The following is a 14,528-nucleotide window of genomic DNA, read 5'->3' on the forward strand; positions in this document are numbered from 1 at the left end:
ACAGGCACACACACACAGACACACACACACACGCACAGACACACACACACACACACACACACACAGACACACACACGCACACACACACACACACACAGACACACAGACACACACACACACACACAGACACACACAGACACACACACGCACACACACACACACACACACAGACACACAGACACACACACACACACACACAGACACACAGACACACACACACAGACACACACACACACACACACACGCACACACACACACACGCACACACACACACACACAGACACACAGACACACACACACAGACACGTACACACAGACACGTACACACGCACACACACACACGCACACACACACACACACACACGCACACACACACACACGCACACACACACACACACAGACACACAGACACACACACACAGACACGTACACACAGACACGTACACACGCACACACACACACGCACACACACACACGCACACACACACACAGACACACACACAGACACGTACACACGCACACACGCACACACACACACGCACACACACACACACACGCACACACACACACACACGCACACACACACACAGACACACACACACAGACACGTACACACGCACACACACACACACACGCACACACACAGACACACACACACACGCACACACACACACACGCACACACACACACGCACACACACAGACACACACACACACACGCACACACGCACACACACACACACACACACACGCACACACGCACACACACACACGCACACACACACACACAGACACACACACACACACACACACATATGTTTCTGTCTGTATTTCCGTGGACGTCACTTGCCAGCTGTCACTGAATGTCTCCCACGAGCACGTTTAGCTTTTTTAATGTTTTGCCCACTTGTTGCCCACTTGTTGCCCACTTGTTGCCCACTTGTTGCCCACTTGTTGCCCACTTGTTGCCCACTTGTTGCCCACTTGCACCTTTTTGTTTTTGTCTAAACCTGCACAAAGACAGAAATGTGGCATGAGGCCAGTCTCAGCGGTGCATTCACAGCACTATATTTTCCATTCTGCCGATTATTAATAATGAAGCCTGTTATTAAAGAAGCACTAATAATACTGGAGCTGTTAACACACACGCTTACACACATGTGAGCAGGAAAAGTATCTTTATTCAAATGCAGGTTTAAACCTCAGGACCAGCCACAGCTTATTCAAACTGTGAGACGAAGAATACAAGTTAGTAAAAGCTCAAAGTTCTTTGCATTGATGCTGTGAACATGAACGTGTGTGAAAGGTGTCCTTGTGTGTTGTTACAGCTTCGTACCTGCAGCTCACGAGACAAACATGTATTGGGTCTCAGCCTGGTCACCTGACAGAAACATGGTAGAAAAACATGAACGTGTCATTTCTCTGAGTCACTGATGGAAACATCAGCTTGTATGAACTGTTCAGTCTGATGGATCCTCTGAAGTGTGTCAGTGTGCTGTTGGAGTAAAGCTTAGTTAGACTTGGACCTGGTTGGTAGTAGTCATAGATCTTGACCACGGCTGGCTTCAGGTTGTCCACTGGGAGCTCCTGGATGATCTCTAAGCTGTGGTTGATGGGTGTGTCCTTTGATAACTGGACGAGACAGAAACAATCGCAGACACAGTTTGTACCAAAGATCATCATCTGGTGTCCCCACGGTGACTTTCACTTACCTCCTCTAAGTACACCAGAACGTGATCCTCCTTTTGCTCAACACGACTCACCAGGAGGCCACGTTTGAGCTGTGAGGAGATGACATCATTTTATTATTATCCTCACAATTATCACATGAGATGCACTCGTTGGTAGAATCTGTCTAATTACTCACACTCTTCAAAGACTCGGGGTCTGGGGAAAATCCAGAGAGCATTTTGATGTCCAGGATCACCATGTTTGTAGTTTCCTCCTTTCCACTGTACCTGTGTTTGAACAGTGTGATTATACTGACCTGTGTGCACACTTGCTTTTCATCTACCAGCAGTTCCTCCACACGGGTAAAGAGCGCTCCTCTCACCTGTCACATACTTACAGTGATTGTATTTGCACAGTGAATTTGGGTCTAGCAGCTTCACTGGTGTTGACCTCTAGATGGACTCTCACACTGAGAGTGGTGACATCAGCAGGTGTTGGGATGTTGTAGGTGGCAGAAATCTGGGAAACACACTTGGGTCACGTGTGGAACAGAACTAATCACACCTCAATGCACCCTGCTGTCACTGTTCTACACCATGACACATATTAGCACACATACTTTTATAGTCATACCTATATGTCTATATTCATCTTAATATGAGGATCTCTGTTATATCTACACTCATTTATACGAGTGCTTGATGTTTGTTGTATATTTGCTGCTATGACAACTCAGTTTCCCTGTGGGATTAATAGTTTCCCTGATTCTGATACAGACAGAAAGTTCATTTGTTTTTGCTCAGTTCTCCAATTTAGTTTAAAATAGCATTGTACTCTCTACAGTTATTACTGCCAGGTCTAATGTCTTTATTGTGTATGAAAATACATGTGCAAGATGAGCTTTATTACATGTGACAATGCTAATGCTCTCTGAAGTTGTATAAGGAAAAAGAAAAAGAAGAAACCCTTTCTCTGACATCAACCAGGAGCTTCTCACGTGATGCTGTCACTGACCTGCACTGAAGCACATGCAGTGCCCTTCACCTCCAGCCTGTATTTTCCTGACACGTCCTGCAGCGCCTCCTCCTGGTAGAGCAGTTTGTTGCCCTGATTTACATCAAACGTCAGCTGACTGCTGGGAGCCTGAACTGTCACTGTGCTCCAACCTTCAGCACTGAACACCAGAGTGGAGTAGAGAGCCAGAGCCTGAAGAGCCACCACCGTGTCCTACAGGATGGATTCATTGTGGTTAACACACACAGCATGTGTCTCCATATTTCATGGGCTTAAGTGGAATTGACATTAAGTTAAAACAGCCTGTGTCACTTTGAGACCCTCTCACAAAAGAGATCCTTAATCTCAAGTTTTCCAAAGTTCACTTCCTGGTTAAATAAACATTAAACAGGTTAAAATATCTTTAACTGAGAATTATCAAAGTATAGAAATTACAGGTATAAACTCGCAGGTGATCTGTTATTTACAGGCTGTTACGTGTAGTTGGTGTACAGAAGTCTGAGGTAACATTGCTATTCTGTAAAAACAATGAATTTTTAGACTTAAATGTCATATTCTAACTAAAGAATAAAAACTTCTCTGCCTGGCTAAAACAAATCTGTTTTACATATCTGATAGAAAACTGAAAGCTTCAGTATTATTTCTTCTGTCCCTGGTTTTGTCTAAGACTGTACTCAAAGATGAGCTTCATACTGTTCGGGTGGTGTCGTACCTGAGTGGAGGAGAAGCCTCCGTAATAGTTCTGCTGCCCAGTCAGCCACCTGATAATACCAGAGGCATATCCCAGATCCTCAGCAGTCGGGGAGGCGCTGAGTTTGGCCAACAGCACATAAGAACTGATCTCCACTGACAGGGAGGCTGATGTTTCTGCTGCTGTCTGAGACCAGTAGAGGAAACCTCCTACAAACACAATAACAGTCACAGTGATGCTAATAAAGCCTGAATGATGTCCTGCTAAAGGATGGCTCACCTTCCCTCACTGCAACTGTGTCTAAGTGCTGCAGAAGGTGAGCTCGGGTCTCCACGTCTCCTGCCAGAGTGAACACATAGGCCAGCAGAGCTGTAGTGTAGGTGTTGCTCAGGTCACTGAGAGACTCCTTGAGACAAGCCAGGCTCTTGTTCATCACAGGATCCTTTAAAAGATCAAAACAAAGAACTTTAATGGACAAACAGAAATCTTCTTTCATTAAACCCAGTGTGAGAAGAATAGGAGGCAGAGTTCCTGATTCAGTCACTCAAAACATCAGCGTGATAATAGAAAACACAGCAATTAGAGGAAAGTACAGATCAAGCAAAGACTGGAGCAATCTTCTAGTAGTATTTACAATATAAAGAACATATTGAAAAAACACTGTACAGGTTGGGTGGTGATACAAGTTCTTGCTGGTGAGAGTTCACGTATGTGGATGACCTGGGTGAAAATCAATTCTCAGGACGTTCCACAATTCACAGATCACATTAACTCAGTGGAACGACACATCAAATTCACCAGGGAGGATATGAAAAGTGTCAGGTTAGTCTTCTTAGACTGTGAGATTTCCATCAGTAATGGAGGACATTTAAAAGCTGATGTGTACCGTAAACCTAAGCTCCAGCCGATCCAGGAGAGAAGGACAACTGCTGCCTAAGTGAAAACCTGTAGTGATCCCGTATGTGTCAGGAGTATCGGAGCAGCTGAGGCACATTTTTTTCTAAACACTGTGTCTCTGTGGCTTTTAAACCACAAAACACGCTGCGCCAAAAACTGCTCCACCCCAACACAAACAGAGTAACATAGTGTACGGTGTTAAGTTCCAGGAGGATTGCCAGGATCTATACATCGGGGAAATCGAACAACCTCTGGCTAAGAGGATAGCACAACACAGAAGAGCCACCTCGTCAGGCCAGGACTCTGCAGTCTATTCACACCTACAGGCCAGTGGACACTCTTTCAATGATGAGGATGTAACATCCTGGACAGGGAGGAACGCTGGTTTGAGTGTAGGGTCAAGGAGGCCATTTACGTGAAAAAGGAAAGACCATCTCTGAATCGAGGAGGGGGCCTAAGGGTACATCTTTTGCCATCTTACAATGCTGTGATTGCAGCCATTGCCCAACTCTCTGTGAATGGTACTGATGGCCATTGATCAGTGGTGCTTGATCGGTGGTTGTTGATCAATGGTCATGAGAATTTGCATAATTACGATTAAGGAACTGACCTCCCAGCCCACTGTTCCTTCAGTGGTGCTGGTTTCAGTCATTATGCAAATGTCCTGTTTATAAGATTGAAACCTGCAGTCAGCTGAGACTGAAGAAGTCACTTGGATGAGTGACGAAACGTTTCTCCCACTGAAAACATCCAGATGAACAGAATCAACTTTTTGGGGTATATGTAATATATATATTAGATTGCAGAGGTGTGGACTCGAGTCACATGACTTGGACTCGAGTCAGACTCGAGTCATTAATTTTATGACTTTAGACTTGACTTGAAAAAATATTCTAAGACTTGTAACTTGACTTGGACTTTTACACCAATGACTTGGGACTTGAATTGGACTTGAACCGCTTTACTTGAAAAGACTTGATATTTTACCCCAAATATAAAATTTAACATGCATATTATATAGAGATTGAAAATGTGACGTCATTCACGGGTAGAACCGCAAAGGATTCTGGGAACTCGTGGCAAGCGGTACTAGCGCACGCAGGCTTTCAATTGAAATCAGTCACACAGCGATAAAAAGAAACACAAAAATGTCAAGAAGCTGTTGTATTATTAACTACAATAGCCGGTCGCATGACAGCCACGGGAAGCCGACGGGTAAAGAGATCGGTTGTTATCGGATTACGTCGTTGAAGAGAAATTTTTAAGCCATGTTTCCGAAGTAACAAAGACGCGACGGATGGCCTGGATTGCAGCCATTCAAAGACCAAATATAACGTCCCAGAACACTCCAGCTCACAGGTTAGCCTGCTCCAAGCATTTACACGAAGGTCAGTGTCTTTTAGTACTTAATACGTCATTTTCATAACATAATTAGTGATATAGGTTACAAGTAAGTCTGGCGCTGAACAGAAATTGTCGCTCCTTTATTTATTGTGCATAAATAGTTAATTGTCCTGACACAATATTGCGTTTCGCTTCTGTTATTATGGTACATTGACAAAAACATATACTTTTATTCACAGGATAAAACAGGTTTGTATCACTAATTGCCCAGTACGATTACAGCATACAGTATTATTGTCACTGCTACATTTCTGTGATGCTACCAGAGATTATTTCCACTACTAATTAATTACCATTGAGCTCAAAGGTCCTATTAATAAACGGTTAATGAATGTGTATTTATGACGACAATTTGTGAGACTGGTAAACTTATGATACGTACGATGGTCTTTCGTTCTACACGGTGCATTTCAAGGTCCTGCACCCATCCGTCAGTAAACTGTACCTGGGCTTGTTGCAGTGACCTGAAGTTACTAAACTTCATGAGTGTATGCACTCACTCCAAGAACCGTATGATTATAAATATGCATATAAATATGCTACGATGAGATAGCTGACTTCATCTAACTAGCAAATGTTGTCCAGGCTACGTTGGTGATGCAGTTTTTTTAATGTGTATGATATTTTTGTCATGCGATTTTAAAGCTGGTCCTACAAGCGCATCCAAGAATAACATGCAGCTTATCTCAGAACTGTCGGTGAAAATTATTCTTGGAGCTAGGTTTAATTGAGCTGCATTTTAAAGAGGTGCAATTTCACAATTTGTGTATATTTTCTAAGTTCACTATTTTGTCATGTGTTGAGAAAAACACAGATTTTAAAATTACATGGTCTAACATTTACATTTAGCATAACTGCAACATGCTTTTTTTTTTTTTTTTTTTTTTAAAGACTCGAAAGGACTTGAAATTCAAAGTTTCAGACTTGTGACTTGACTCGGACTTTTACACCAGTGACTTGAGACTCGACTCTGACTTGCCTGACATTACTTGAGACTTGACTTGAGACTTGAGGATAAAGACTTGAGACTTACTTGAGACTTGCAAAACAATGACTTGGTCCCACCTCTGTTAGATTGTATATTATATTATTGGTTTATACACTTTTGTGTATGTATGTATATATGCATACCAGCTCGGACGTCGCCCGGATCAACTATTGGAACAAGAAGGCATTGGTGGGCAAGAGATGAAAATAGGGCGTTGTTGGAATGCTACTATACAAGTAACCCTGGCAGAAGGGGCTACATGAATAGGATGAGGGGCCTATGGAATCTTCGATACCCAGCATCCACATTGACGGTGAAACAACTAATAGCTCAGTGTTCCAACATTCGAAAGAAGGGTATTGCTCTCACAGCTAGAGATTGACGAGGTGCAACACAAATGCTACGGCAAGGGGGAGCCAGGACGACAGGTCAGGGGGGGAGATGTCATCACCTCCACCCGAGATTTGTACCAAGCCCCAAGTGCTATAGTGCGAGAGGAAGTGACCTGAAAGATAGGATCATGGCAAAACGTGAAAACTGGAATCCCCGTAGCTGGTTACCAAGATGTGAAGATCTGCTAGATGATGTAAATGCGATACATACAGCCACGATTATCGAGACTAACAAGCTGATCTACAGTACAGCAGCAGTGATCAGAGAGATGCTTGGCTACAGGTTGAACAGCCACAAGAAGGAGACTAGAGGCTAAGATCAAGGAGGGAGGTTAGCCAACTATCGGAGCTGCAGACAGGTGTGACAAAGACGGTGCCCAAGAAGAAGTATAGCAAGCTGTCCATGGAAACTGCCAAGCAACGACTAACAGCCTTGGCCAGCACCTTGCCATACACTAGTATGGCTCACGTCTACTGGTGGAAGAAGCTGACTGCACTCCATGAGCATCTGGCAGCATAAATGAACCAGCTGTTAGCTGACGACAGACACCCAGAATGGCTAACTGTAGGGCGGACAGTCCTGAAGGGATCGGTCCCATCCAACTGGCCGGACAGTCTTGAAGGGATCGGTCCCATCGGTCCAATCCAACTACTGACCAATAACCTGCCTCAGTACCACATGGAAGCTCCTGTCAGGCATCATAGTGGCTAAGATGAATGGACACATGTTCCTGTGCCCCACTCATTGGCAAGAATACCAGAGGTGCAAAACACCAGCTACTTGTAACAATCAGCCGAGACTGCCTGGATTGATTACAAGAGGGTCTATGACTTAATGCCCCACAGCTGAATCCTGGAATGCCTAGACCTGTACAAGATCAACAGGACTTTAAGAGCCTTCATCAAGAACTCAATGGGAATGTGGCGTATAACACTAGAGGCCAACTTCAAGCCCATAGCACAACACCATCTATCAAGGAGATGCTCTGTCCCTACGGATACTGACTACAGAATGAAGCAGTTGTCAGCCATCTCCTGTACGTGGATGACATCAAGCTGTATGCCAAGAGTGAACGAGACATCGATTCACTGATCCACACCACCAGGATATAAAGCAACGACATTGGAATATTGTTCGGACTGGAGAAATGTAGTCGGATGACAACAAAGAGTCAGAACTGAGGGAATCTAACTACTAGAAGGCAACATTGCAGACATAGAGGACAGCTACAAGTACTTGGAGATCCAACAGGCAAATGGAAACCACAAAGAGGCTGCTGGAAAAGCTGCTACCACCAAGTACCTGCAGAGGATCAGGCAAATCCTGAGGAGTCCGCTGAATGTTAGAACAGGATCCGGCCTATCAAAACCTACGCCCTGCCCGTCATCAGGTACCCTGCTGGGATAATAAGCTGGCAAAAGGAGGAGATACAGGGAGTGCAGAATTATTAGGCAAATGAGTATTTTGTCCACATCATCCTCTTCATGCATGTTGTCTTACTCCAAGCTGTATAGGCTCGAAAGCCTACTACCAATTAAGCATATTAGGTGATGTGCATCTCTGTAATGAGAAGGGGTGTGGTCTAATGACATCAACACCCTATATCAGGTGTGCATAATTATTAGGCAACGTCCTTTCCTTTGGCAAAATGGGTCAAAAGAAGGACTTGACAGGCTCAGAAAAGTCAACAATAGTGAGATATCTTGCAGAGGGATGCAGCAGTCTCAAAATTGCAAAGCTTCTGAAGCGTGATCATCGACCAATCAAGCGTTTCATTCAAAATAGTCAACAGGGTCGCAAGAAGCTTGTGGAAAAACCAAGGCGCAAAATAACTGCCCATGAACTGAGAAAAGTCAAGCATGCAGCTGCCAAGATGCCACTTGCCACCAGTTTGGCCATATTTCAGAGCTGCAACATCACTGGAGTGCCCAAAAGCACAAGGTGTGCAATACTCAGAGACATGGCCAAGGTAAGAAAGGCTGAAAGACGACCACCACTGAACAAGACACACAAGCTGAAAGGTCAAGACTGGGCCAAGAAATATCTCAAGACTGGTTTTTCTAAGGTTTTATGGACTGATGAAATGAGAGTGAGTCTTGATGGGCCAGATGGATGGGCCCGTGGCTGGATTGGTAAAGGCAGAGAGCTCCAGTCCGACTCAGACGCCAGCAAGGTGGAGGTGGAGTACTGGTTTGGGCTGGTATCATCAAAGATGAGCTTGTGGGGCCTTTTCGGGTTGAGGATGGAGTCAAGCTCAACTCCCAGTCCTACTGCCAGTTTCTGGAAGACACCTTCTTCAAGCAGTGGTACAGGAAGAAGTCTGCATCCTTCAAGAAAAACATGATTTTCATGCAGGACAATGCTCCATCACACGCGTCCAAGTACTCCACAGCGTGGCTGGCAAGAAAGGGTATAAAAGAAGAAAAACTAATGACATGGCCTCCTTGTTCACCTGATCTGAACCCCATTGAGAACCTGTGGTCCATCATCAAATGTGAGATTTACAAGGAGGGAAAACAGTACACCTCTCTGAACAGTGTCTGGGAGGCTGTGGTTGCTGCTGCACGCAATGTTGATGGTGAACAGATCAAAACACTGACAGAATCCATGGATGGCAGGCTTTTGAGTGTCCTTGCAAAGAAAGGTGGCTATATTGGTCCCTGATTTGTTTTTGTTTTGTTTTTGAAAGTCAGAAATGTATATTTGTGAATGTGGAGATGTTATATTGGTTTCACTGGTAAAAATAAATAATTGAAATGGGTATATATTTGTTTTTTGTTAAGTTGCCTAATAATTATGCACAGTAATAGTCACCTGCACACACAGATATCCCCCTAAAAGAGCTAAAACTGAAAACAAACTAAAAACTACTTCCAAAAACATTCAGCTTTGATATTAATGAGTTTTTTGGGTTCATTGAGAACATGGTTGTTGTTCAATAATAAAATTATTCCTCAAAAATACAACTTGCCTAATAATTCTGCACTCCCTGTAGAAGCCACTGACATCAAGACAAAGTTCCTGACCATGCATGGAGGGTTTCACCCCAAGTCCAGCATGCTAAATGGCAGGAAGGAGACCAGGGACTGGTGAGTGTCAGCACCACATTCCAAGATGAAACAACGAATATTCACGAGTACGAGGAAGATGGCCCCAACTGACAGCGTGCTCAGTGAATACCTTAGGCAGCAGAAACTCAAGAAAGAGGAGGAAGGCGAGGAACCATCATGGAAGGACAGGCCCCTGCACGGTATGTTACCACCAGCAGATAGAGGAAGTAGATGATACCCAGAAATCCTACCAGTGGCTGGAAAAAGCTGGACTGAAAGACAGCACAGAGGCACTAAACATGGCAGCACAGGAACAAGCTCTGAGTACAAGATCCATAGAGGCTGGGGTCTATCACACCAGGCAAGACCCCAGGTGCCCATGAGACAATCCAGCACATACCAGCAGGGTGCTAGACTGCTGGTTAAACCTAACTCCATGGCTGAGCAGCACAAACTCTTCTCCTTTTTTTGTTGAATACCTTGATATTCTTTGACTCTACTCACATGTTGGGATGTATTCATTTCCAAGAAGGCAGCAGTAACGTACGCACTGAGAGTCACTTCATCAGATACACCACCCTGTCAACAGAAGACATCATAGACACTTTATCATCAGTGCACCAACATTCAGGGATATGAAGTCATGAAAATGATTTTCAGCTGCATGTGGTTTTAGTATCATCAATGTCTTCATGCATGTTCAAACATCCAGCTAAAGAGATGAACAGGAAGTTGATTTTGTTCATCTGGACATTGTATTTCCAGTGAGATGGATGTTTCTTCACCTCGGGTTTCCCCAACCTTATAAACAGTTTGTGTAGTCATCTACTAATCAGAAGGTTGGTGGTTTGATTCCCAGCTGCTCCAGCCTGCATGTCAAATATTTGTGGGCAATATACTAATCCCAAGTTGGTCTCTAGTGCATACTTTGTATTTAGTATAAATATGTGTGAATGCTACATAGAAAGCAGTGCTGGTGTGAATGGAACAAGATGTATGGAAATTATTTCTTAAATAAAATAATAGAATATACTGATGTGAGCTATTACAGTATGTAGTACAGTGTTTTCCATGTATGCATGACATTATTAATAAAATTTGTTAAATCCAGACTGGAGGCTGTTTCCACAGTCTAACAGCGAAGAACTGCAGGTTACCTTCATTCCGTTGTTGAAGAGTTTCCCAGACTTTTCAAAACAGCCATTTTCTTGTTGTTTATGTTGCAGCCAGGTCTTAGACTCTTCGATCTTTCTGGGATCAATAAAGATGAAAGACTGAGCTTTGGCAAAACTTCTTACCACAAACGCAGTCAGCCTGACAGAAAGAAAACAACACTTACACGTCTTACAATGATGGAAATGTTTGGCTGTGAGGTCACATTAAGAGAAAGAAATACTGATCATTTTGAAAGTAAACTTGAAATTTCAAGGTTAAATTTGAAAATGTATTTTGAGACAAAAGCAGAAATGTGGATATCACAGTTATTTCAGGACAAACTGCCACGGTTGCTTTACCCTCTGAATTAGTGAAATCGTACTTCAGACTCAGTTTTAGTAACAAGGAAGGAACTGATGTCACTTGTAGCAATAAAAACAGCATGGCAGTAAGTATAAGTACACTGAAAAGCAGAAAGTGGTGCAGAAAGCTGCATGTGGTTAGATTTGTATAAAAGGAAATGGCTGCTAATGTACAGATGCAAGGATACCGATGGTTCCACGCTCGTGGAATAAAGAGGATCTATGCTGTATCACAAGACCACTGATTTATTTCACTACATCTACTCAAGGCATTTTATACAGGGTATAGCAATCGTTTGAAACAACAATCATTTCAACTGTTTTCTTAGATTTGAATTTGACTTTTTTCACAAAACAGTATTAAGACTTTATTATTGAAATAGTATTTAGACTTTTTCTTAAAGTAAAATAACTTTAAGCTTTAAAATTCGACTTTATTCTAATAATGATCAATAACATTTTTATGTGGCTCTAATGCTCCTTCCTACCTACTAAATTACACAGTATTAACCAAAAGGTATTGTTAATGTTGGCTTAGTCAAAGGATTAAATGGAGAATTATTTTAAGTATTAGAGGTAGACATGTTTATGTTATTAATGGGTAGTCAAACTTGAAGAAACGTCTTCTGTTTGGTGGGATATTTAAAAACCAGTGTAACCTCTCTGGTTTGTGACATGTTTGATCAGTGATGTTCTCACCAAGTGTTTCCTGGTCCTGTTCCAAATGTGGTGTAAGCACCGTCAGCACTTTTGTAGTTGAGCTGTCTTTGGTATCCTGTAACAACAGGGACACCATGATCGAGACATTGTTGCTATGGTGATGATTGGACTCCATTTGTTTATGGATCTGCATGTGTACATCGAGATTTGGGAAATTCAATGACTCTTGCTGACAGATGAGGAAAATGACGCATTTGACCAAAAGCTGTGGCTAATGTTCTGCCTCCTGTCGGCTTGTTTCTTGAACCGTGTGTGTTGAAGTGATTCAAATGATTTCCTTCTTAGAGGAAACAATAAAAACTTGCCACTGGTGAGGAAGTTAGTAGCTTTTTCCATGATGGCTGCGGTGAGCTGCTGTGTGCCTTTCAGGTAGTGGAGGATGTAGATGTTGGGGGCCAGGAGAGCCATGTTCTGCTCCCCACATCCATACGGCATCTGCAGCAATCCATCCAGGTTCTTCAGAGCCCGGGCGAGGATGTCACCTGATCAAAAACACTGATTCACTAAAACTAACAAAACTAGCGTAAAACAACTTTGTATTATTGGGCAGAGATAACCTGAATACTTCAATATGCAATTTTAAATGATGATTTCATTTGCTGAGCGAAAAAACATCCAAACTGAAAATCAAAGATCGACTGTGATTAACCTATTTTAGAATTTGTTTTGGTCATGGCAACGACGTGTTTCTTCTGGACGTCTTTTAGCCTGCTTCCCTTTGTCAAACAGATTGTACTTGAGTGATTTCTTGATCCAGCAGGTCTGGCCTTAATCAGGCCTGGGTCTGGTTGGTGAAATGAAACTCAGTCTTCCCAGAAATATTTGGAGTCTTGAGATCTATCAGTTTGGACAGGATTAAAAGCAATTTCTACAGCTTTGGAGCGCCAGTGCACCATGTTGGAACCCATTATCCACAAACTGAGAAAACTAGAAAAGATGTGGCCGAAATTACTCCATTAGCACATCGACGACTCACCGAAAAGAACTGAAGGCCTTGCCTTCCTCTGTAAAGGTCAGAGTTTACGATTCAACAATACAAAGGAGACGGGGCAAAAACAGCATTCATGGACAAAACCACTGCTGACCAAGAAGAACACAAAAGCTTATCTCACATTAGCTAAAAAACATCTCCATGCTCCACAAGATATTTGGGAGAATATTATATGGACTGAAGAGAAAAAGTTTTGAGTTTTGTTGCATTTGGCTTAAAAGTGACGCATCATTTCATGGAAAGAACATCATACCAACTGTGTGATGCTCTGGGGCTGTGTGGCGTAGGGTCATCATCACTAAACACAGCCATAATGCTCGGGTCTTATTTTCTACAGTTGACAGGCTAACAAACCCTCCTGTGTCAGTGGCAGCTGAACTTCATTCGACCATGGCCTGCAATGACTTTGCCAAATTCTTCACAGAAAAAATCCATAAGATTAGACAAGCAATTGGTACATCAACAGCAGATCCAGGATATGTACTGTGTCCACCGAAAAACTGTTTAAACACCATGAAACAGTTTCAACCTATTAACAGCAAAGACCTGGAGGACATCTTAGGTCAACTGAACTCCTCCTCCTGCTGTTTAGATGTCCTGCCAACAAGTTTTTTCAAAAAGGTCTCAAAGACTTTAGAGTCAGACCTGTTATAGATCGTCAACTTTTCTTTATTATCAGGTGTGTTTCCAGAATCACTAAAAACTGCTGTAATCAAACCTATACTGAAAAAGGACAATCTTGACAAGACACAAATGAACAACTACAGGCCGATCTCAAATCTCCCGTTTTTAAGTAAGATCATTGAAAAAGCAGTTTCTCAACAGCTCAGTTACTTCTTAAAACAGAATAATTGCTACGATGCCTTCCAGTCAGGTTTTAGACAGAACCACAGCACTGAAACCGCTCTGACCAAAGTGTTTAATGACATATGTCTGAATACAGACAGTGGAAAAATGTCAGTCCTAGTTTTACTGGATCTCAGTGCAGCATTTGATACAGTTGACCACAACATATTACTCAAACGACTGGAGAACTGGGCAGGTCTTTCAGGAACTGTACTAAACTGGTTCAAGACATACGTAGAAAACAGGAAATACTTTGTATCAATAGGTAACTTCACATCTGAGCAGACAAGTATCACATGTGGAGTTCCCCAAGGTTCCATCTTGGGACCCCTTCTGTTTAACATCTA

The 14,528-nt window shown here is 42.8% G+C and overlaps 1 protein-coding gene across 1 annotated transcript in view; it reads right to left on the reverse strand.

The window, feature by feature from the left end:
- Positions 1–1,296: 1,296 nt before the first annotated feature.
- LOC308396824 (alpha-2-macroglobulin-like) overlaps positions 1,297–14,528 on the reverse strand; it is a 49,890-nt gene continuing 36,658 nt past the window's right edge. The window contains exons 24-35 of the mRNA XM_080882422.1: positions 12,650–12,826; positions 12,324–12,399; positions 11,265–11,421; positions 10,612–10,686; positions 3,655–3,817; positions 3,397–3,584; positions 2,685–2,897; positions 2,068–2,189; positions 1,867–1,957; positions 1,712–1,780; positions 1,526–1,631; positions 1,297–1,380 (exon numbers count right to left, since the gene is read on the reverse strand). Coding sequence (XP_080738548.1) covers positions 1,343–1,380; positions 1,526–1,631; positions 1,712–1,780; positions 1,867–1,957; positions 2,068–2,189; positions 2,685–2,897; positions 3,397–3,584; positions 3,655–3,817; positions 10,612–10,686; positions 11,265–11,421; positions 12,324–12,399; positions 12,650–12,826 — 1,475 coding nt within the window. The 3' untranslated portion in view covers positions 1,297–1,342. The remainder of the gene's footprint in view (positions 1,381–1,525; positions 1,632–1,711; positions 1,781–1,866; positions 1,958–2,067; positions 2,190–2,684; positions 2,898–3,396; positions 3,585–3,654; positions 3,818–10,611; positions 10,687–11,264; positions 11,422–12,323; positions 12,400–12,649; positions 12,827–14,528) is intronic.

Source organism: Rhamphochromis sp. 'chilingali' (genome assembly GCF_963969265.1).
Source record: "Rhamphochromis sp. 'chilingali' genome assembly, chromosome: 1".
In the NCBI taxonomy this organism is placed as follows: domain Eukaryota; kingdom Metazoa; phylum Chordata; class Actinopteri; order Cichliformes; family Cichlidae; genus Rhamphochromis; species Rhamphochromis sp. 'chilingali'.